The 20,598-nt window shown below is 60.5% G+C and overlaps 2 protein-coding genes across 4 annotated transcripts; one reads left to right on the top strand and one right to left on the bottom strand.

Annotated features, from left to right (window-relative positions):
* Positions 1-8,892: 8,892 nt before the first annotated feature.
* Positions 8,893-10,423, bottom strand: EIF4E1B (eukaryotic translation initiation factor 4E family member 1B). 2 transcript variants are annotated; one of them, XM_066328827.1, is made up of 7 exons: positions 10,371-10,423; positions 10,132-10,217; positions 9,918-10,013; positions 9,738-9,801; positions 9,435-9,548; positions 9,193-9,332; positions 8,893-9,076 (listed from the first exon to the last, which is right to left on the bottom strand). In XM_066328827.1, exons 1-7 carry the CDS (start codon positions 10,386-10,388, stop codon positions 8,962-8,964), a joined length of 633 nt encoding a protein of 210 aa, XP_066184924.1. In that variant the 5' UTR covers positions 10,389-10,423; the 3' UTR covers positions 8,893-8,961. The 2 variants fall into 2 exon arrangements, with proteins under 2 accessions (XP_066184924.1, XP_066184923.1); XM_066328826.1 differs by having other exon boundaries at positions 9,193-9,548.
* A 421-nt stretch (positions 10,424-10,844) lies between these two features.
* Positions 10,845-15,345, top strand: SNCB (synuclein beta). Of its 2 annotated transcripts, none has more exons than XM_066329295.1 (6): positions 10,845-10,920; positions 11,542-11,669; positions 13,133-13,171; positions 13,521-13,639; positions 14,352-14,441; positions 14,587-15,345. In XM_066329295.1, the coding sequence occupies exons 2-6, from the start codon at positions 11,549-11,551 to the stop codon at positions 14,617-14,619; spliced, it is 402 nt and encodes a 133-aa protein (XP_066185392.1). In that variant the 5' UTR covers positions 10,845-10,920; positions 11,542-11,548; the 3' UTR covers positions 14,620-15,345. The 2 variants fall into 2 exon arrangements, with proteins under 2 accessions (XP_066185392.1, XP_066185391.1); XM_066329294.1 differs by lacking the exon at positions 10,845-10,920 and adding an exon at positions 11,269-11,397.
* The last annotated feature ends 5,253 nt before the right edge of the window (positions 15,346-20,598 follow it).

The raw sequence follows: 20,598 nt of genomic DNA, 5'->3' as shown, positions 1-20,598 counted from the left end.
GCCGCCCTCAGCGGGCCATGGCGCCCCCGCCACCGCCACCGGCCCCGCCGCGGCTGCCGCCCGCCGCCGCGCCGCTCCGCTCCGCCCGGGCGCCGCCAATGCGGGGCGGGAGCGCGGACCCGCCCGCGGAAGGGACGGCGCAACAGCTGGGCGCGCCCCCGCCGCCGCCCCCCGCCCGCAACGCCGGCACCGCTCCCCCCGCCGGCGCTGCACCCCGTGCCTCTGCACACAGCCGAGCCGGCACGGGGGGTCCGCACCGTCCCCGGGCGCAGCGCAGCGCGGCTCCCCCGGCTCGCATCCCCCCCGGGCACGGCGCATCCCCCGTCACTCCTGCTCTCCGGGACGCCCGCGGGCTCTGCACCCCCCGGGACACCCCCCGAGCAGCTCACACCTGCTACGTACTTCATCTCCCCTCCACACCCCACTCCGCCCCAAACCCCTGCTGCACCACCAGGTGATGCCCAGGGATGCTCCCCAGCCCAGCCTGGCACCCCACGGGAAATGTCACAGAAGAGGGACCACAATCTTGGCGGCGACGTGGGTCACCTGTGGGGCCCCCACCTCACTGCCATACATTGCGGTCCGGCCTCAATACCCCATGCTGAGCCACACTGGCCTCTCCCAGGGGATGTGGCCGCAGGATGTGGCCCCTTCCCTCTCTGTCCCCTCCCTGCACCCTGCCAAGGTGCCCACAAGCAGTGCTGCCGTCACCAGTGGGCAGCTGCAATGTGGGCAAGGGGCAAAGATCAAAGGGGGTTGAGGTTATACCGGGGTGCCCGGGGTGCTCTGAAATCCTGTGGCAGTCAAAGCCTGCAGCAGCCGTGCTGAGCAGCTCTGTCCCCAGCAGCAGGGGCCCGGCAGTGGCTCCCAGCGTCGTGCAGCAATAATTTCATTAGTGGCATCAGGAACAATTAACAACTGCTCTGATGCCTTCAAGAGCTGAAGCGCGTGTGAAGCCAGCGCGGCTCTCCCGGGTGGCACCAGCTGTGCCGTGGCCTCCCTCCACCCCAACACAATGCTGCCAGTGCCAGGCAGAGCCGAGCCCACTGCCAGCACTGCTCCGAGCGAGGCCAGAGCCATCCCCCATCATCACACACCTCCCGGGACCTCTTGTGCCAATGCAGTTCTGGACAAGCCATGCACACAGGTAGGGCAGAGATTGTGGGGTGACACTCGTGGGTGCCCATTTTCATCCCACTGTGCTGCCCCAGACAGATCCACGAGTCCCGGGACATCTGCCTGGACATTGGTGAGGGCCAGTGGCAGAGGAGACCCCCAGCGCCTGTGGGCAGAGCTCTGGCGCAGCAATAACAACCCTCCTTCAGGCTGGCTCGTTATTACTGATGGCATTTGCATGGAAACAGGATGTTTTTACTCCTTGCGGCTCCATCTGCTCCTGCTGAAGTCACCGCTCTGCACATGAGCTCCGGGGGGCTGCCATGGGAACCGGGGAGAGCTCCCCCGCAGTGCCGGGACCCCCAGCTCGGGCTCCCACGGTGGCCAAACCCCCCCGGCAAGCAGCAGGGCAGGGCAAGGTGGGGATACCCAGTGCAGATGGGACCTGAGGTGGGCACCCAGCACGGTGCTGCCCTGGGGCAGCGCTCTGGGGAGGGGCCTGGGGGTCCCAAGTGCGATGCCAGCCCCATCTGCTCCTTGCATCTCACTCCCGGGATGGCTTCCAGCTCCTGCTCCTGGCAGTGAGCCGGCAACAACATTCCCACCCCCTGGGCATGCACTGCATCCTCCCTGTCCCTGTGCCCAGCCGGGGGTGCCGGTGGTGCCCAGTCCAGCCTCAACTTCTCTCAGTTCCCCTCGCCATGTGCTGGTGCTGCTCATTGCTATGGAGGTGCCATGCCAAGGCTGTGTGGTGTCACCCTGAATGTCCCTCCTGTGCTGTGGGCCAGCACGGCTGGGTCATCAGTGGAGAAGTGGCAGGGTGCACTGATGAATGAATAAACTCTAATTAATACAGATTGGGGAGATCGCTTTTAATTCCGCTTGCTTTCCTTCTTGTTGAGGAGAAACTGAGGGGATGGATGAGCCAGATCCTGCTCTACAGCTGCCAGAGCCCTGAGTCCTGCTGCCAAGGGTCAATGTCTGCCTGGCTCATGCCTGTGGGGGCATCTGGGACCCCTGACCACCTGCCAGGGTGGTGTGAGGGGCTGCAGCACATGGGGAGCCATGGGAATCAGAGCCTTTGAGGAGGAGACTGAAGTTCTTGGCTAGCCCAGTGCCTTCAACCCCACATGCTCAGCATCTGGGTGTCCTGTGAACCCCAGGGGGATGCCAGAAACACCGGTCCCACCGGGTGCTGTAAATGGATTATTACTCAGAGTAATTAAGGTGGAATTAAAAATTAATTCTCCTCTCCAGTGTTCTGCGGTCATGGCTCAGCCACGTGCTACACCCATTGTGTCAGGGCTTTCTTCTGAAAAAGACTGGATTAAGGTGGAGGTGGAGGGAGGGCATCACCTGGTGAGCAGTGCTGCACCCAGGCTCTCTGGGCTGCAGCTGCCAGCTCCCTAGGGATGTCACCTCCCTGGCACTGCTCACCTCTCACCACATGCCCCAGGTGCCACTTTTGTCTGGGCCAGCTGGGTGAGGCAGCTCCCACCACCACAGAGCCTGGCAAGCCCCCTCCTGTGCCGTGCCCGACCTCCTGGCAGCCACGGGCAAGGCCAGCCCTGAGATTTTCTAAACTCCCATCAAATATTTAAGTAGATATTTGAGCTCATGTATAATGGATCGCCCGTGCGCTGCCTCCCTATCCATTTGTGGTATTTAAGGAAGCCGAATATTAAACACCATTGTATTAGCGAAACCGCGCCTGCTTAATTGAGTTACAAACAGGGAAGGTGCTGACGGATAAACAATGCATAATGCAGGGACCCCCGGGCAGGATGTGGCTGCCCTGGCGCCAGGCAGGGGCTGGGCTGTGGTGGGCATGGGACACTGGTGCTGATGGTGTCACTGACAGAGCCAAAGGTGTGAGGAGCGCGTGTGCTGTATAACAGACAGGTGACAAAGCACGGCACAGCACAGCATGGCATGGGACAGCGTGGCTTGGGACAGTGTGGCACAGCGTGGGACACCCCAGGTGTCATCCAGCACAGGGGTGCTCGGAAACTGAGCCAGTGAAAACAACCCCAGCCACACCAGGAGCAGAAAGATTATGAAAATGAAAAGTAAATAAATATGGATGTTGAGGACCTAATTCTGATAAGAGGATTTTCAAAATTAGCCATTTGCAAGAGTAGATTAACGGCGCATGGTGCTGGGGGTGGGACGGGCTCTTTTCCGATGTGCAGGAAAGCCCATTGGGCACAGCCTGTTCCTTGTAGCCCCCAGCACCCACAGAGTCACTCCCCACTTTTTGAGGAGATGGATTTGCTGCTGCTGTGGGGGAAAAAGAGGTGGCCAGAAGCACAGTGTGGTGCCACCCTGCACACACAAATTCTGCAGACACAGTACCAGGGTGCCAGGACCTTGCCACAGAGAATCGGCATCTGGCAGCACTGAGATGAAGATGCTGGCAGCCAGGATGACAGGAGAGTGGGCATTGTGCTGGCATACAGCTTGGGGTCCCCAAGGGTATGCCTGGCACACCCAGCTTGGGCATGGGGAGGCTGCACCAGAGCCATTGCTGGCTGGGACAAAGGGTAGTGGGATCAATAGGTAGAGAAGCCTCTGGATTGCACATCCCATGGGTGCCCCACACCAAGCAGTGCAGTCCGTGCTCATGGATGGAGCTGGTGCTGATGCACCCCTGGGAGTACTGTGGGTGCTGGGGCAGGAGGCTGCTGGGGCTTGGAGAGGCTTTTTGCATCCTCTGGCTGGGATTTTCTATCCAGACAGCCAAACAAAAATCTCATTACAGACTGGCACAAAGGCAGTGCCCTTGTCCCCATCTCTGTCCCCATCCCAGGCTGGGGGCTGGCACAGGGGTGGGCGCAGCTGTGAGCAGTGTGAGGTCGTTTTGGATACAGGCAGCTAGTGGGCTGCAAGTGGCCATTTGCTACCCCCCCAAACATCCCCTGTATCCCTCACCCTGCCCTGGGCCTGCCAGTTCCATCCCCACCCTGACACAGACCCCCCCAATTTGTGGTACCCACAGACCCACTTTGAGGTGGGTCTGAAGTGGGTGCTGGCTCCTTGACACGTGTGGGGCAAAGCCCCTGTGCTGGCAGGCAGGCTGCAGGCAGGGCAGGGCAGCCCAAGCAGCCCCGTGCCCAGCACTCCCACAGCAGCAGCAGAGGACAATTAATTAGCAGGGCGGTGGGAGAGCAGCCGGCGGAGCTGTGCGGGATCGATGGGCACATCGACCGCCCGGGAAACTCCAGCCCTCCCAGCCAGAGCCGTGGAGCTGGGGCACACAAGGAGCTTGGCAGCCTCCAGCCCCGCCAAAGGGGGTGGCTGTGGGTGCAGCATCACCAGCCCCCTGTGAGGGCGCAGCAGGGTCCGCAGGGCCGGGAGGGAAAGGACAGGCACCGACGGCACTGCCACGTGTCCCGTGTCCAGGCAGCCTCGGGGCTGACACCTGCTCCCCTGTGAACCGGGAGAGCGGCTGGTTCCTGTGTCACGCTGCGAGGACGTGCTAATGTGTGGATGAATCTCTGTCGAGGGAGGTGCAGGGTGGTCCCTCGCAGCTGGTGGTACCCACTGTGGGAGCTGGGGGAGGGGGCTGCGGGCAGGGGCAGTACCAGAGTCTCGGGGACAGCATGGACACGGTGACTCGGGGAGGGAAAGGCTCTGTGGGCACGTGTCAGCCATCTGGGGGGCGGCCAGGCCGTGATACAGGACCAGCAGAACACACCCCAAAGGTGTGGTGGCACTGCCTGCACAGCCCCGTGCTGCAGACATGCGTGCAGGTTTGTGGCCACACAGCTCCTGTCCCTGTCCCCATCGCCATCCCTGTCCCCATCCCACCCGCCCACTTCCCCCGCCTGCCTCTGCCAAGCGAGAAGTGCCAGCCCGTCCCTGCGGGGAAGGAGAGTGCTCAGCCGTGTTGCAGAGCCTGGTATCCACCCAGATGAGAAGTGACAGCAAAGGACCCTTCTCAGGTACAGGCTCCCTGAGGCTCAGGGCAGGAGATACTGTCCCCGTCTTTGCCTCTTCTGCTGCTGGCGCTGGAGACGACCCCGCAGGCACTTAACCACTTCCCCACCGTGCAAACCAGCTGCAGGGCGGCAGCCCAGCGCCAGCAGTGCCGTGCTTGCCTGTCCCAAGCTGCAATAAACAGGACGAGAAGGAAGAGCCCAAGCGTGGGAGCAAAAACCAGAGGTGCATCCGCTCTGCTGTGCCCCGTTGTGTCCTGCCGGGCGTGGGAGCCCGTGCCTGGCAGGTCCACAGCCCCTCGCCTCCCGCATCTCCCACACCGGCTGCTGTCTCTGCCGGGAGGTTGTCATGGGAACGGTGCGCTGTAGGTACCCCTCACCCTGGGTACCCCTCCTTGCACACCACGGCGATTCTGAACGCAGGGTCCTCGCAGCTTGTGCCATTTCCAGCACCGACAGGGAGGACACGGGGAGCTCCAGTCCAGGAATGCACGGGGATGCTGGCGGTAGCCAGGGACGGAGGATCTCTGTGTATCCACCTCTCTCCTGCAAGGTCCAGAGTCCCCCCCCCGTGGCCCCTGGCTGTGTGACGGGGCAGGCAGGTGGGCTCAGCACTGCGGGAACAGCGTGGCACAGCCTCAGCGCCGGCAGCCGCACTGCCTGCCCACTCCCACGGTGAGCCAGCGCTGCCTGTTCTTCCCTGGCCCACGCACCCTGCACGGAGCCAGCAGCTCCTTCCCCAGTTATTTGGGGGATTTTAACCCTGCAGCACTCACTGCTTGCAAGAATGGGTGCCTGCACCAGAGGTGTGTCAGGGGTCGGAGGCAGGATCTGTCCTTGCTGCCAGAGCTGGTGGCTCAGGGAGAAGCTGGACTGGCAGTGCCTGGCCATGGCTGTACACCAGCTGCTGGCAAGGTGACCCAGCACGGGCACCCAGCACCACTGACCCACACCCCCTGCATGGAAAAGGGGATACAGGGCCCCATCTCTGGAGCAGCACAGTCCATCCCCATCCCTGCTGTGCCCCACAGCAATCCCAGCCCCATATCCCTCACCCCACTTGTGCCACGTGGGTCCCTTGACCTGCCCCTCCCATCCCCACCAGACCCCACAGCACCCCCGGCCCCCCCACTCCTGTCCTTGCAGGCCCCTCTGTCTGCTGTGCCTCCCACCCCCACCTCCAGCCCTGCCGCATGTCTGCTGCCATCTGCCTCTCCCTTTTGATTAGTATTAATTTTTAATTATTATTATTGACAGGCCTGCCAGCTCGGCTGCCAGCTGGGACAGCTGCCCAGCATGAGACAGGCCGGGGGCAGCCCTGGCACTGCTGTACTCACTGTGTGGCTCTTGGCAACTGCTGTGCCCACCCAGAGGGTGACTTTGTGTCCCTCAGCACTCTCTGGCCCTCAGACAGGGACTGTGGGGTGCAAAAGTTGAGGATGAAGGTCATTGTGTTCCCAAAGGGCAGGCTCTGAGTGGGCACTGCCAGCCCCTCAGCCTGGCTGGGCTGCAGGGCTGATGGGAACCCATAAAGCCATGGAGATAAATGGCTCCTATTATTTTTCCAATCAAATGAAATCCCACTGTGGCTGCATGAGAATGGTGATGAACCACGGCAGTGCAGCAGCCTCTGCACCCCCTCCTGCCCCAGTTAACCTTGGCCTTGTGACGTGATGGGGCAAGAGCACCCCAGGAGAACAACGCCCTTGCTGGGGTAAGGGGACAAGGACAGTCTGGCTGCAGGGGGCTCAGCCCTAGAGCCGCATGGGGGGCGATTACAGGGATATATGAGACAGAGCAGTAGGCTGAAGGGACAGAGGGACACACTTAACGCTGTCACTGCTGGCGAAGGACATTAATGGTGCATTTTAGGGGGGGTCTCACAACCCCTCCTCTGGCTTCGGCTTTGCCAGCCCCACGCGTGGCTCTGCCTGTCTCTCATTCTGGGGGGGGCGAGTTGGGGGGGGCGCCCTGGGGTAGCGCTGTGACCCCACTTCAGCCAGAGACCCAAAGGTAGGCTGGGCAGAGCAGGGCAGACAGGGACCCCGCCGCAGGCAGGGCAGGCTGCCATCCCCGCCGCGCCGGAGCTGCCCAAGGCCGGGCGAGCGGCACCATCGCGTGGCGAGGGACCGGCGGTACAGGCAGCGCAGGCACCAGCCGGGCTGCGGGCACGCCGTGCCCGTGCGGGACCGGTGGGCAAGGCAGACAGAGCCAGCCCCTGATCCCCCGCTTGCAGCACCTCCAGATTGGGGTGCTGCCCCCCTGCCGCATCCCCTCATCCCAGTCCTGCCTCCTGCAGCACCCCCACTCCGGGCTGCTACCCCCCCATACTGCATCCCCTCATCCCAATCCCGTGCCCTCCCCAGCCCCGTTGCCCTACCAGGGAGGGCACTGCCGTGCTGCTGCCCTTGCACCTGCACAGAGAAATGACCCAAAGCCATCACAGGATTCAAGGACACAGGGACATGGCCTGACGCACTGCCTGCCAGGGATCAGCTCCTGTCTTCAGTCTCTGGTATCATCTTCTGCCTGGAACAGGAGCAATATTGGGTGGTGGAGGGCCCTGCAAGGCTGATGTCCCCGGAGAAAGGCAGCTGAGTCCCAGGGATACAGCTCTCCGCAGCCGTGGCAACATCCCAGGGTAGTGCAGGGCTCAGCAAGCTCAACCACACAGGCTGCACTGCAGGCAGTGTCACCCTGGGTGACACAGCCACACCAGCTGCCTGTCAAGCTGTGACCAGACAGGTCACAATCAGCTCTAAGAGCAGAGAGTGGTCAATACATCATCCTGCAGGACCAGGTCTCTGCAGAGCCTGTCTGCAGGCAAGGCAGCACTGAGCCATCACAGCAGGGGACGAGCATCTGGGCTGATGAGGTGGCATGGATGAGTTAGACATGTGGCCCTGGACAAGGTGCAGCCCTGGGCTGAGATGGAGCCGGGGTGCTGCTGGAGAGAATGGAGGATACTCCTGGATGAGAGCTGCAGCGAGGGCAGAACTGCAGCTGCCACTGTCAGGAGGTGAGCAGACAGCTCCACCTCTAGAATCTGACTAGGGAGGGAAGTACAGCTACAACAATCCAACACACAAATAAAAGATTGAAGGACAGAGTGTGGGGTGGGTCTGGAAGAGAATGGGGGGCCGGGACCAACAGAAGGGACAGCAGAACATATGAGCCATGGAAAGGAGGGGCCAGCCAAGTCACAGGGCTCAAAAGACTGAGGCTGTGAACCTGCAGGCCTGGCACCAACAAATCCTTGAGAAGAAAATGAACTTCATAACACCTGTGCTGCAAGTGTCTGTGCGAGGGGATGCAGCATGAGGACCACATTGTGCTGCAACCCAGCACCCACCCTGCAGGGACATGGCCAGCCCTCAGCTGGGAAACTGATCTTCCTGAGAAGGCAGACCCATGTCCCACAGATGTGCAGCGACTTAGGAGAAAAGTGGGCCAGCTCCCCAGGCTGAGCTGACCCAAATGAGCTGGGCCTCTGGGCAGCCCCTGCCATGCCCAGGTTTGCAGGGCAGTGAGCTATGCCCAGGCCTTGGCCAGGGGAGGACAGAGTAGCATCCTTGTGGGAGCTATCCAAGGCCCCTCAAAACACAGGAAACACCCCCACAGCATCAGGGAGAGGGGCACTGGTGCCGGACTCTTGAGGAGGTGAATGGACATGTATAGTGTCCGAAGCTCACAGCGAACCCAGCTCTGTGCTCCTGGCTCTGCTCACCCAGAATGGAGGGGCCAGGATATGGCACATCATCATCTCCCTCCCAGGAAACCTCCCCAACAAACAGGAGCCACCCCAAGTTGTCAAGAGCTCTGGAGACACAGATCATGCTCAGATGCAGAAATTCATTGTGAGACAGTACATGGGGACTTCATAGGCAGCTCCCCACTCTCCCTGCAGTCACACCACAAACTTGGTCTTGGCAAGGGAACCGCTCTTGGTGGCCGTATCTGCATGAGCCTGGTACCCAATGGCCACCTTCTGTGACAGGCCCAGGTGCTCCTTGTAGACACGCCTGGAGGAGAGAAGGGGATGCATGAATAGGGCAGCACCACTTCTCCCACTGGGCCTATTCCCCCAAACAAGGGGAGTCCTTATTCCCCTGTGCAGGCTCCCCTGAAGCTGCATTACCCAATGTGGGTGACTCCTTCCTGGTTCTCAGCTTCCCGAGTCCAGATGGCAATCTTGTCCCCCTTGGTGCGGATATTGATGACAGCACCACACACCTCGTCACTGTACTCATCAAACATCTCCCCAATGAGGCACAGCAGCTGTTGGGAGGAGAAGGGGAGCCTGGAACAGTCCCCACTGAGACTCAGCCCTGGGGCAGGGAGAACACCACAGCCAGGACCTTTGAACAGGGCCACACTCACTGTGTCCAGCCAGAGCCGGTCCAGCTCGGTGTGCCGCTGCTGCTTGGCCAGGGTGATGAGCCAGCGCCCACCACGCTTGTTCTGGTTGTCCTCCCACATGGGCTCAATGCCATCCTAGGGGTGGGCAAGGGGACAGTCAGGGGCACCAAGTACCCAGCCGGAGCTGGGCTGGGGAGCTGTGAACATCCAGCTAGACTTCCTCCTCCCACCTTATGGCCAGGGCAATCCTGACAGCTTTACCAGCACCCAGTGTGTCCCCATAATGGTGGGTGCTGGGGGGATTCTGAGGTTGGAGTACTGTACCTTGAAGAGGGAGTAGTCACAGCCAGCTGCAAGCTTGCTGGCGAGCTGGATGTGACTGTACAGCCTGTGTTAGATGGAGACACAGAAGCAGGTGAGAATAGGTGTCCAGGCTCAGACCCACTCCCATCAGAACATCTCCAGAAGGGGCACAGTGGGTGTGCCCACCCAATGGACACTCACGCCCAGAAGTCTTCCACAGTGCTGAATTTGGTGATGAGGCGCAGGTTTGCCTGCCACATCTTGCTCTTGTCATTCTTGAAAAACCACAGTGCCCATCTGGGGAGGGAGAGAAAATGGGTGTTCAATCATGCTGGAGTCTCCTTCCAGTCCCAGCACACCCCTCCCATACTTCTCCCATGCTGGGAGAAGCTGTCCACTGCCAGGCCTCCCCTACCTGTTCTGCAGGGGGTGCTTGCCTAGGATTTCTGCCGGGAGCAGCTCCTGCTGCCGAGCCCTCTGCCGGCGCCTCTCCTGTTGCCTCTGCAGAGGAAGGTGGGACAGCCCTGAAGAGCCCCATGACCGCCCCAGCAGGGAGCCTGCAGCCCCCCAGCTACCTCCCACACTGGGCAGCCCGAGGGCTGGCATGGTTTTTTGTCTTGTACAGCCTCCCTGGCCCATAGGGCAAGCACCCACCTGCTCCCCTGTAGCCATCCTGACTATCACAGGCTCTCCTAGGCTGCCTCTGGCTCTTAAGTACCCACGGGCAGGTGGGATGAGGAGCTATCCCAGCTGCAGCTGATGGGGTGGGAGGAGACAGGCCAGTCCTGCCCCTCCTGGGGAGCAGAGAGATGGGGGATCCCTCTCTAGGGTAGGGAGCTGGGGAATGAGGACCGGGGCTCAGAGTGGGATAGGATCAGGATGAGGGAGTAGAATTGTGTATGTTGTGCACCATGTGTGGGGGTCATGATGTGGTATGGGCAGGGGAGGATGGTAGACAGAGAGGGTGGGATAGCATCAGGTCAGAAGGTAGGGGTAGGATGGGATGGGGAGGATGGGGTCAGGACAGGATGTGATGGGGAGAGTGGGGGATGCGATGGGAAGGGGATGGATTCAGAACTGGATGTGGTATGATGGGAATGGGGTGGGATGAGGTGGGAAGAGGACATAACGAGAAGGGGATGGGAATTGCATAGGGACAGGGTGGAACGTGGAGGGAGTTGAATGGCAACAAGGATGGAACGGGGTAAGGGCAGCCTGTAGATGGAAAGCGATGGGATCGGGACGAGATGGGACAAGGAACGGGAGGAGACGTGACCGGGAGAAGGTAGGATAGGACGCAATGGGGGTCAGGACAGAATAGCTTGGGGACAGCTTGGGGTGAGATCACGATGAGTGATGGGGATGAGAAGAACGACTGTCCCGAGGCGCCGCGCAGCGCGGGGAAGGAGCCTGCAGGGCTGGGGCGGCGAAGGGCCGGGGGCGCCGCTGCCGCGGGGGGCGGTGCGGGGCGGGCGGGGGCGGCGGGGCACGGCTCGGCACGGCCGAGCACGGCTCAGCCCGGCTCAGCCCGGCGCAGCCCGGCGCGGCGCGGTCCCCCCCGCGCATCACGGCGCAGCGCGGCGCAGCGCAGCGCGGCCCCGGCACAGCCGCACTGAGCCCGCCCCGCCGCAGCCCGGCCCGGCCCGGCCCGGCCCGCCCGTCCCCGCCGACAGCGAGCCAGGTCGGGCGGGCGGCGGGGCCGGGGGCGCGGGACCGGGATGCGCGGGGAAGGGATGCGCGGGGAAGGGATGCGCGGGACCGGGATGCGCGGGGCTGGCGGGCGCGGGGCCGGGGCGGGGTGAAGCCGTGCGGCCTCTCCCCGCAGAGCCGCCATGGAGGTGTTTATGAAGGGCTTGTCCAAGGCCAAGGAGGGGGTGGTCGCCGCAGCTGAGAAGACCAAGCAGGGGGTGGCAGAGGCTGCCGAGAAGACCAAGGAAGGGGTCCTCTATGTCGGTAAGGACCGGCTTGCCCTGCCTGCCCCCTGCCAGCCCCTGCCTGCCCCCTGCCAGCCCCTGCCTGCCCCCTGCCTCCCCGTTCCCGGCTAATCTCTGCCCGTCCCTGCCTGCTCCTGCCGGCCCTCTCTGCCTGCCCTTGCCTGCTCCTGCGTTTGCCCTTGCGTCCTCCTGCCCATCCCCCTGCCGTCCCCCTTGCGTCTCCACCTGTCCCCGGCCCCTCTCCTCCTCTCCCCTGCTCCTTCCCCGCCACGACCACCCTGCGGCGGAGTGCTCCGGGGCAGCGGGTCGGTGCCCGCAGTGCCTCGCTGCCCACCGGGAGTCTGCAGGGCAGGAGAGTGGGCTCTGCAGGCAGGAGCAGAGTCGGGGACTGGTCCTTAGGCTGAGAAGATGGAACCCTCGGGGACCATACCCCTTGCAGCTCGCAGTTTGAGCCCGAGGGTCTCTCAGCTCTGCGCCAGGGATGCTTTGGAGCAGGAAAGCAGAGGGCCCGTGATGGAGGTGGTGACCCCTGTGTTAGGATGTGCCTATCTTGGGGCAGGGGGGTAGGGACCATGTTTGTCCCCCTTGGAGAGGCAGTGCCCTGGAGCTCATCCCACACTGGCATCTCCCCTGTGCCCGGCTGGTGACTGAGGGGTCTCTCCGTGCTGCCCCTTGAGGGCAGGATCCATTCAGGGCCAAGTCCTAGAAGACGTGGCTGGCAGGAGAAGCAGTTCCTGGGCAGTCTGTGTGCCTGGCTGTGGTGCTGAAATGCCCAGGGAGGGAGCTGAGGCCAACTCTGCTTGCGGTGGGAGGGAGGAGGGTGCAGCCTGAGGCTCTGTTCTGCTCCAGAGGGCACGAGCTCTGTGGGAGAACTGAGGCCCCAGAACTATTGTCCTGCGCAGTGGTGGGTGTCTGTCTGTCCTGGGCCCCCATCCTCACTAGGGTGTTTGAGCTCAAGGAACACCCTGAGGCCTCATCCTACAGGAGCTGCCCAGCCCCTACCTTTCCTTCCATCCTAGACACCCCACTCCCATTCCATGGGGTGTCCTGGATGGTGTCTCTCTGCTCAGGGGGGCCTGGCAAGGTTGGCACAGCCAGCAGCAGCATCAAACTCCGGGCACTCCATCTGTGGGGCTTCCTATTCTATTTTGGCACCAGCTCTAGGTTTTGGTCCCTTGGAAGGTTTTTCTCAGCAGCACGGCTTGCATTTGCCCTGCCTGGCTATGCCCTGACGCGGTGCTGGGCCCTGGGGTCTCTGCCCTGCCTGGCACGTGGTGGTAGCCCTGTGTTGCCCCAGTTCTGGCTCCTGCAGGGAGCCTTGAGGGGGGCCAGGCAAGTGCTCAGCGCCCCAGGTGCCGTGCCATGGGGTGTGGACAGGATGCTGTCCTGGCTCAGAGCCCTGCCAGGGTTCCGGGCATGGCACATGTTGGAAGCCCAGTTGTCAATCCCTCTAACCTGATGTCTGTCTCTTTCTACCCTCAGGGAGTAAAACCCAAGGTGTGGTGCAAGGCGTAACCTCAGGTACGGACCCCTCTGTCTTCCTGCCGCGGTACCCCTCCGGCCCTGAGAGTGTGGCCACACTAACGAGATCAGAGGCTAATTGAGGGGCTGATGTCACTCTGCTAAAGCCTCTTATATAACAGGGACGGCAACCAAGGATTTGCGGCGGCTGCTCACACTCCTTGTCCAGCTGCAGAGCAGTGTCATGGCCCCCTCCCCTCCCCACCAGGGCGAGGAAGTGGGAAGAGCCTGATCCTGCCCGGCATCTCCCCGCCAGCTCCCCCCCTGGGTGGTGCAGGGCACGAAGCCATAGCTGGGCACCCCTTTTGGCATGGGGCTGGACACTGATGGGCACCCCCGGCTCTTGCAGTGGCTGAGAAAGCGAAGGAGCAGGCGTCCCAGCTGGGCGAAGCAGCCTTCTCCGGCGCCGGCAACATTGCGGCGGCCACCGGGCTGGTGAAGAAGGAGGAGTTCCCTGCAGACCTGAAGGTGAGATCGAGTCCCCAGGCATTGCCGTGCCCGTGGGGAGACTGGCACATGCCCAGGTTTGGCCAGGAGGAGCCCCTTGGCTGCTCCTCGCTCCCAAAGAGGGGGTGCCCAGGTGGTCTCCCCGCTGTGCGGACGTGTGCGCGCTCGGGGCCTGCCATGGCGGCCGGCGGCGTGGGTCCCCGGAGCATCGCTCCAGCGGCTGCTGCGAGGTGACCTGACAGCTGCGGGAGGGGCAGCGGGTTCCAGTTCTCCGCCCCATGAGCCGTTTGGCTTCCAGCTTAGCCCAAAATAGCATCAGCTGAAGAAATGAGGCCACCGCCGCCGATGCTGCTGCACAGGGGGATTGGCTGCCCCCCTTTCTCGCCTGCCAGCCCCGGGGAGGGGTTACCCAGCGCCACCCTCCCCTGCCAGGGATGCAGGATGCTCCCACAGCCCTGCCAGTGCCTGGAGACTGTCGAGGCCCACGTGGCGCCAGCACTCATTGCCTGCCCGAGGCTGGGGCTGGGAGCAGTGTAGGGACATACACACATGGCCCCTGCTCCCACAGAGGTGTGCATGTCATCTCCCAGCTGGGTGGGCTGCTGTGTGCCCAGGGGCCCACTGGTTCCCCATGGAGCCCCTTGTATCCTGGGTGCATTGCTGGTCTGGCAGAGGCAGGGACGGTGGGTGCTGTGTGTGTGCGTGTGGCACTGACCTCCTGGTTCACTTTCAGGCAGAGGAGGTGGCCCAGGAGGCTGTGGAGGAGCCACTGGTCGAGCCGCTGCTGGAGCCAGAGGGGGAGAACTACGAGGAACCCCCACAGGTGAGGGGACAGGGTGGCACAGTGGCCACAGTGTGACGGTGATCAGTGCACTGTCCAGAGCAAAGCTGGTGTTGGGCTGGAGAAGAGAGAGGCCCTGTGCCCCACTTGAACCCTCTCACTGGCTCTTTCCTTCTGCATCCCACAGGAGGAATACCAGGAATACGAGCCAGAGGCATAATGGACCCCCATCCTTGCCTCTTCCACCAGCAGCACAACGAACCGCCGGTAGCCCCCTGCTCCCCTCCAGCCGGCCCCAGCCGGTGCCTGTGCGCCGGGGAGGAGCAGGGGTTCCCCTGCCCCGTTCGCTCACGAGTTCTTCCTCCAGTTCCGTTCCAAGGGACCGTGTCCGTGTCTCCGTAACATGTCTAGCAGTGAGAAACACCCGCTGTGTCCAAGCCCCCGAGCCCCGGCGCGTGCCCGAGCCGTGGGTGCTGCCCGCAGGGGCTGGTGTGTGTGTGTGTGAGTGTGTGTGAGTGTGTGTGAGAAGCCCGGGTTTATGGTTCTGTCTCCCTCCCAGCACCATAAACCCCGGCTGCGTCCCGGCGTGTCTGTGTGTGTACAAAGCATGTTTCCCTGCTCGCGGGCTGCTGTACATTTTCGCTTGCACGCGTGTCCCTGTGGTTCTGCTCTGGTCATCGTGGAACTATTTTTTTTTATATATCTCTTTCTCTCTCTATCTATGGGTGGACGGGTCTTTTGCCTTTGTGAACCCTTGGCGCCCCAGCCCGCTCCCCAGCCTGCTGGGTGGTGACGGTGCCTGCGCCCCCCCCCGAGGTCCCATAGTGCCGACGCTGTGTTGTGACGTGGCATGGATATTCCCCCGTCGCTGGATGTGCAATACGAGGGCAGCTGCCAGTGACACAGCTGTCCCCGTGACCGTGAATAAAGCCAACTCTTGTCTGTAGCCCCCTGGTCCTGGTTGTGGGGTCCCTGGGGTGGGGTTGGCCCCTGTGCTTTGGTGGCAAGGGATAATTTTGCAAGGAGGAATGAGGCTGATGCTGGGAGAGTGGGCAGGACTGGTTGCTCATGAGGACAAGATGTCTTTCTGTCTGCTGGCTGCTGCATCACGGCAGGTCACTGTGCCCTCGACCTCCAGCCAGACTCTGGCTGAGACTTGGGGTGCAGGCGGTGTCCCCATACCACCTGGCTGTCTGCAGGGGGCCCTGTGGGGCTGAGGACAACAAGCCAGGATGAGGGTAGACACAGCCCTGGGCTCCAGCACTGGTTCCCCCCTTCTTAGGTGCCTCTGCTCCCCTCAAGGGGCAGGGGACGTGGCTGTCACCCACGGCTTGTTCAGATGCAGTGTGACCATCTGCAGGGCAGGTGGCTGTCACACATGCTGCGGGATGTCTACCATAGCAGGGGGTCCTGTTCCCACCCTACAGCACCATCCTTGGGTCTTCAGGTCTCCCAGGGCAGGAGCACCAACCCAGCCTGGGCCCCCAGCTAGCCTTTAGCCCCTTGACTGCATCACAAGCCGGGGTGAGAGGCGGGGCTGAGTGTCCCTGCCATGAATATCAGATTAGAACCCCCACCTGTGCTGGCTCGCCAGCTTTGCCAGCGCAGAGTGAATCTGCAGCAGTCAGCACGGACACACAACAGGTTTGCTGATGCCAGCAAATCCTACCCTGGCTCTGGTTGCAGCAGTGCTCATAGCACCCACTGTGTGTTATTGGAAGGGCCGAGACAGCTCTTTGGGGGCTGGCTACCTGTTCCCCTAGACAATTTTTCCTTCCCTTGTCCAATTCTGCCGTCCACGGGCAAGCTGACCCAAACCAGCAGCAGTGTAGCATGCCCTAGGTACCAGGGAGGCTACAAAGGGGCTGGGGCAGAGGCAGTGTGGGGGAAGACAGGCCTGTGCTTTGGAGAGCTGCAAGGCAGAGAGCAGGGAGAGGACTTGCTCAAACCAATGCTTTACAGAAAGCAGGGTGTCTCCTCTGTGCAGCACCCCCTGCACAGCAGGACTGTGACCCTCACCGGGGCAGCTCCCCTGGGTGCTGTGTCTGTAGGTGCAGCTGACCTCATTGTACACAGTGAACACTTGCTCCAGGTTCCCTGCCCTCACCTAGGCTGTACTTGCAGTCCTGGCTGTAATTTTCTAGGGAGAGGAGAGCTGTGAGGCTGGTGTCTGCCAGGAGGGTCTGGCAGCAAGAGGGGGGCAGAAGTGCCCATGTAAGGCAGTGCCACATGTGTGAGCACCAGGCACAGCCCTGGAAATGGAGTACAAAGCTTTGTGGCAGCAGAGAGAGGGACAGAGACCCAGCAGCATCAAGGAGCACTGCTGAGCACGAGGCTTTATCGGAGATGGATGGAGTCACTGTGGGAAGATGAAGTCAGGCCTTGTGCTGACCTGCCAGGAGCTGTGATGAGGTGCTATGGGTAGGAATCCCTCAAATACAGCCAGGGGTCTCTGTAGCAAGGCAAAGAGCCCAAGAACAAGAATGGGTGAGGCAAAGAGCCTCAAAGAGGCTGACAGTTCCATGGTGTAGGACAATCCTGAACACAGTGGTGGAAGGAAGCTGTTATTTGTAGCAGTCCTCTGCTTTGCTCACTTTTTTTCTGCTGCCCATGATTTTCAGTGCCAACACGGTGACACCCCAGTTACCTTCAAGAGCATCATCTCCTCTGCCTTGGGGGAAGATCTGATACAACAATGAAGACTGAAGATGCAGAAGAGCCAGTCAAGGTCATTCCAACAATCCTTGCTCTCTGCCAGCAAACAGAAGGGTTTGGGTTTTTCTTCCCCCAAATTATGTAACCTGCTACCTCCACCTCATGCTCCATCCCTCTGGCACAGCAGGCAAGATATCAATGTGGTGATGTGGCACGTTCCTGGGCTGCTGAATTCCTGAAGCCAAAATTCAGCCGTGCTGCTGCCACTCACACACCAATGCAGGGTCTGTCAGGAGTGTGTGGCACGAGTGGTCTGTACGTTTGCTTGCTCTGGGGTGTTTTCTCCCTCCTGAGCTGATCCTAAACAGTGGCAGGGTGTTGTGAGACATCTCCAGGATGCTGTTATCATAGGGATCTGTTTTTGGGAAGCCAAGGATGCTGCTGTGGTCCTGGAATGTGCAGGAGAGTCCTGTTGTTCCCAGCCTGGCAGTGTTAAGCACAGCCCTCAGAGCTGGGTCTGTAAGACAGGAGGGGCAGCCACCTTCTCTGAGGGCATTTCAGAGACAGGCACTGACCACCACCCCTTAAAGAACAGGGACTGGGATGACTGGGCTCCACTCACCTGCTCATAGTCTTGTAGTGCCTTGGTGCTGATCCTTCTGGAATTGGAAATGGCTGTGGCTCTGTCCCCCACACAGATACAGCAGGCACCAGACTCGTGCAGGTGCTCAGCCCACTTTGCCAAAGCCTTACAGTGAGACAGAGCAGAGATGGTGTGGGGAGAGGGAAGCTGTGGGGACAAACATTTAACCTGACCCTCTGTGCTGATAATAGCTTCCTCTCAGGAGCTTTTGCTGAAAAGCACAAAAAGAAATCTCAGCATAGCTGTTCTTAGTGAATGTTTTGGCTGGATAGACTAGGACATGGCAGGACAGAGATCTCCTTGGCTGGTGAGAGGGTAGTGTAAAGCAGAGTCTGCTCATCTTTCAGCTCATCCTGTCTTTATCACCTCCACAGCTCCTGGACATGATGTTCCAAGCACAGCATGCTGTTCAGTTCCTAAGAGCCAATCCCGGTAGAAAACAGATCCAGTGAGAAACAGTCCCTTGGTGGGCACCACGCAGCATCCAGGCACAATCTGAGCAACCCTGCACCTCACACTCCCGTGCAATTGGCTGCCACAGCATCAGCACACAGCAGGGCCATGGGGGAGATGAACCTTACTTACTGGGACAGAGGATTTTCCACAGTTTGCCTTGAAGCTCTTGCCAGCTTAGTACAGCTCCTAAAAGCAGAACTGACACTGCAAAACCAGTCCCAAAACACTGCAGAACTATCCACATAGTAGTTGAGGTCTTCAGCTGTCTCATTCTCTGCTGCATCAGCGAAGCAGAGGGATGTGTGGAAAGAAAAAGGATCAGCACAGACAGGGCAGTTCCTGAGGGCACTGTGGGCAGCAGCTCAGGGTGCAGCCTTGGTTCAAAGCCTTTTCCACGCAGGAGGGAATTCTGTGAGGATAGAGGGCTTGGAGGGATACACAGAGTGCCATCAGGACTTCGACTGTGTGTTTTCCAGTTTATTCCTCCCTGTCAATGGCCTCAGGAATGGGCAGCTGCCCACGCTGGGTCGGAGCAGCAGCGCCTGGCCAAGAGCAGGAGCTGTTGGAGTTACAGCAGGGGGAAGCACCTCACCGCAGTTGTGAGCTGGACCCGGTCTGCAGGGAAGACAGGGAAGGTCCTTCCTGGGAGGAGAGGAGAAAATGCAATGCCGGTAGTCTCAGGGTCCCGCCGAACTCTGGGGCTCCAAACCAGAGTTCAGCCAGTGCCCCACTGAATGGGCATAGATGTTTGCTATCCAAAGCATCTCCTACTCCCCAGGTACTGACATCAGGAACCAGCACATCAATCCCAGGCCCTGTGGGGGTAGAAAAATCAGTCACATCTTGCAACTCATTTGCTGAGCTTCAACCAAAGTATATCTAGAACTGGGTGATTTCCACAGGCTGGCCATGGTCTCAACACACCAAGGAGTCCCTTGAACAATGTGTGGTGCTGCCCATATCCCAGGGCCACCCCAAACTCTGAGCAGGCCGGTGAGAGTACAGGATAATGTCCAAGTGAGGCCCCTGCCCAGTAGGAGGACCAGCCTGAGGGTCCCTCTACTCCAAATTCTCAGTGCAGGCAAAGTGTGAAGGGACAGTGGAGCACTGGGACAGTGACAGGCAGTGATGGTGACAACTTCTGTATCTGCCTGGCCAGGCAATTGCTGCCTGCTCCCCTGACTGCCAGCACACACTGCTTACAGAGCCAGGACAAACCCACCACCTACAGACTCCTTCTTGGCCTTTTCTACAGTAAAAGGCCTTGTTATTTTCTTGAGCTCGTGTTCCTGTTTGAGAACAACAAAACACAGTTGTTACTTCAGGCCCCAGGAAAAAAATCACAGAGCCTCAGTACAGCATCCAGCAGCTGCCCTGCCCTGCCTGACGGCTCCAGGGAATTTAGTCACAGCAGCTGGGGACCTTGGAATGGAAAAAAGATATGTGTGAACTCGTGGCCCCTTTGCTCACTATCACTGTGAGCCCTTGCTGATTTGCCCCTTCCCCCAGCACAGCAGGGAATGGTGGGAGCATCCCCACTCCAGGCTCCCTCAGCGTGTCTCGGGTCAGATGCACCAACCCATAAACCAGAGTTCACCCCCCTCTCCCCGCCCCAAGCTGCTTTTCACAGTCGCTGGGTGAGTGTTACTCACTACAAACGTCTCCCCCCACTCGTCAGAGCACATTGCTGTGATAGAGGGAGGGCTGTGCAAATGGAGCGTGAGTTATGGGCTGTCGGCAGGGAAACGAGGAGTGAACTCACCCAGCATTTCCTTGGATTGATCCTCACACCCACCATGGCAACACAAAAAGGAACATCTGGAAAAGGCTGGGTAAGGCAGACAGATGTTCTCCGCCAGCTCACCTGCTCCCCAGGGGGAGGAAGTGACAATGGCAAGCGTGACCGTGTTGGTGAATCCAGGCAAGGGGCCACGCCACACATGGCTCCCTGGAAATGCCATGAAGTCTCTGCAGAGCAGAGCTGAAGGCAGGACAGGATATGGACCTTGAGCCTGCCACAAATGCCACCAGCCAGAGCTGAATCCATGACAACCCAGGCACAATGACTGCATCTGAGGAGCATGATGCTTGCCACTTCCTGATTAACACCAACATTCCAGGCTGCCAGTGGCATGTTCTGCAACAAGACATGCCCTCACACATCTGTGCCCAGAGGAGCATCCTGCACGTTCAAAGACCTTCTGATGTTCACAGCACCTAATGAGCTTTTCTGACTCGTGGCCCCATCCCATGCCCAAGCCACCATGTGCTTTATGTTCCCTTTGTACTCACCCACTACAGTGCATTTGTGTGCTCTTAATGCAGCCAGGGCTTTCACTTCATTGGCATGGATTGAGCTGCTGAAACGAACCCCTGGGAAAGGAGAGAGAAGAAGTGAAGAACCCCTGCTTCTTTATCACAAAGGCACAGGGGCACTGTAAGAAA

The sequence above is a fragment of the Sylvia atricapilla genome, chromosome 14 (assembly GCF_009819655.1).
Source record: "Sylvia atricapilla isolate bSylAtr1 chromosome 14, bSylAtr1.pri, whole genome shotgun sequence".
NCBI classification, from domain to species: domain Eukaryota; kingdom Metazoa; phylum Chordata; class Aves; order Passeriformes; family Sylviidae; genus Sylvia; species Sylvia atricapilla.
This window is presented reverse-complemented; position numbering and strand designations above follow the sequence as displayed.

Excerpts from the sequence above, each read along its gene's own strand:
- EIF4E1B (XM_066328826.1), bottom strand. Across the intron at positions 9,549-9,737 it reads GTGACTACTCCCTCTTCAAG|GATGGCATTGAGCCCATGTG; the intron begins GTACAGTACTCC and ends GCCCACCCCTAG. Across the intron at positions 9,077-9,192 it reads GAAGGAGTCACCCACATTGG|GCGTGTCTACAAGGAGCACC; the intron begins GTAATGCAGCTT and ends TCTCTCCTCCAG.
- SNCB (XM_066329295.1), top strand. The coding sequence starts at position 11,549 with ATGGAGGTGTTTATGAAGGGCTTGTCCAAGGCCAAGGAGGGGGTGGTC. Across the intron at positions 13,640-14,351 it reads AGTTCCCTGCAGACCTGAAG|GCAGAGGAGGTGGCCCAGGA; the intron begins GTGAGATCGAGT and ends GTTCACTTTCAG. Across the intron at positions 14,442-14,586 it reads ACTACGAGGAACCCCCACAG|GAGGAATACCAGGAATACGA; the intron begins GTGAGGGGACAG and ends TGCATCCCACAG.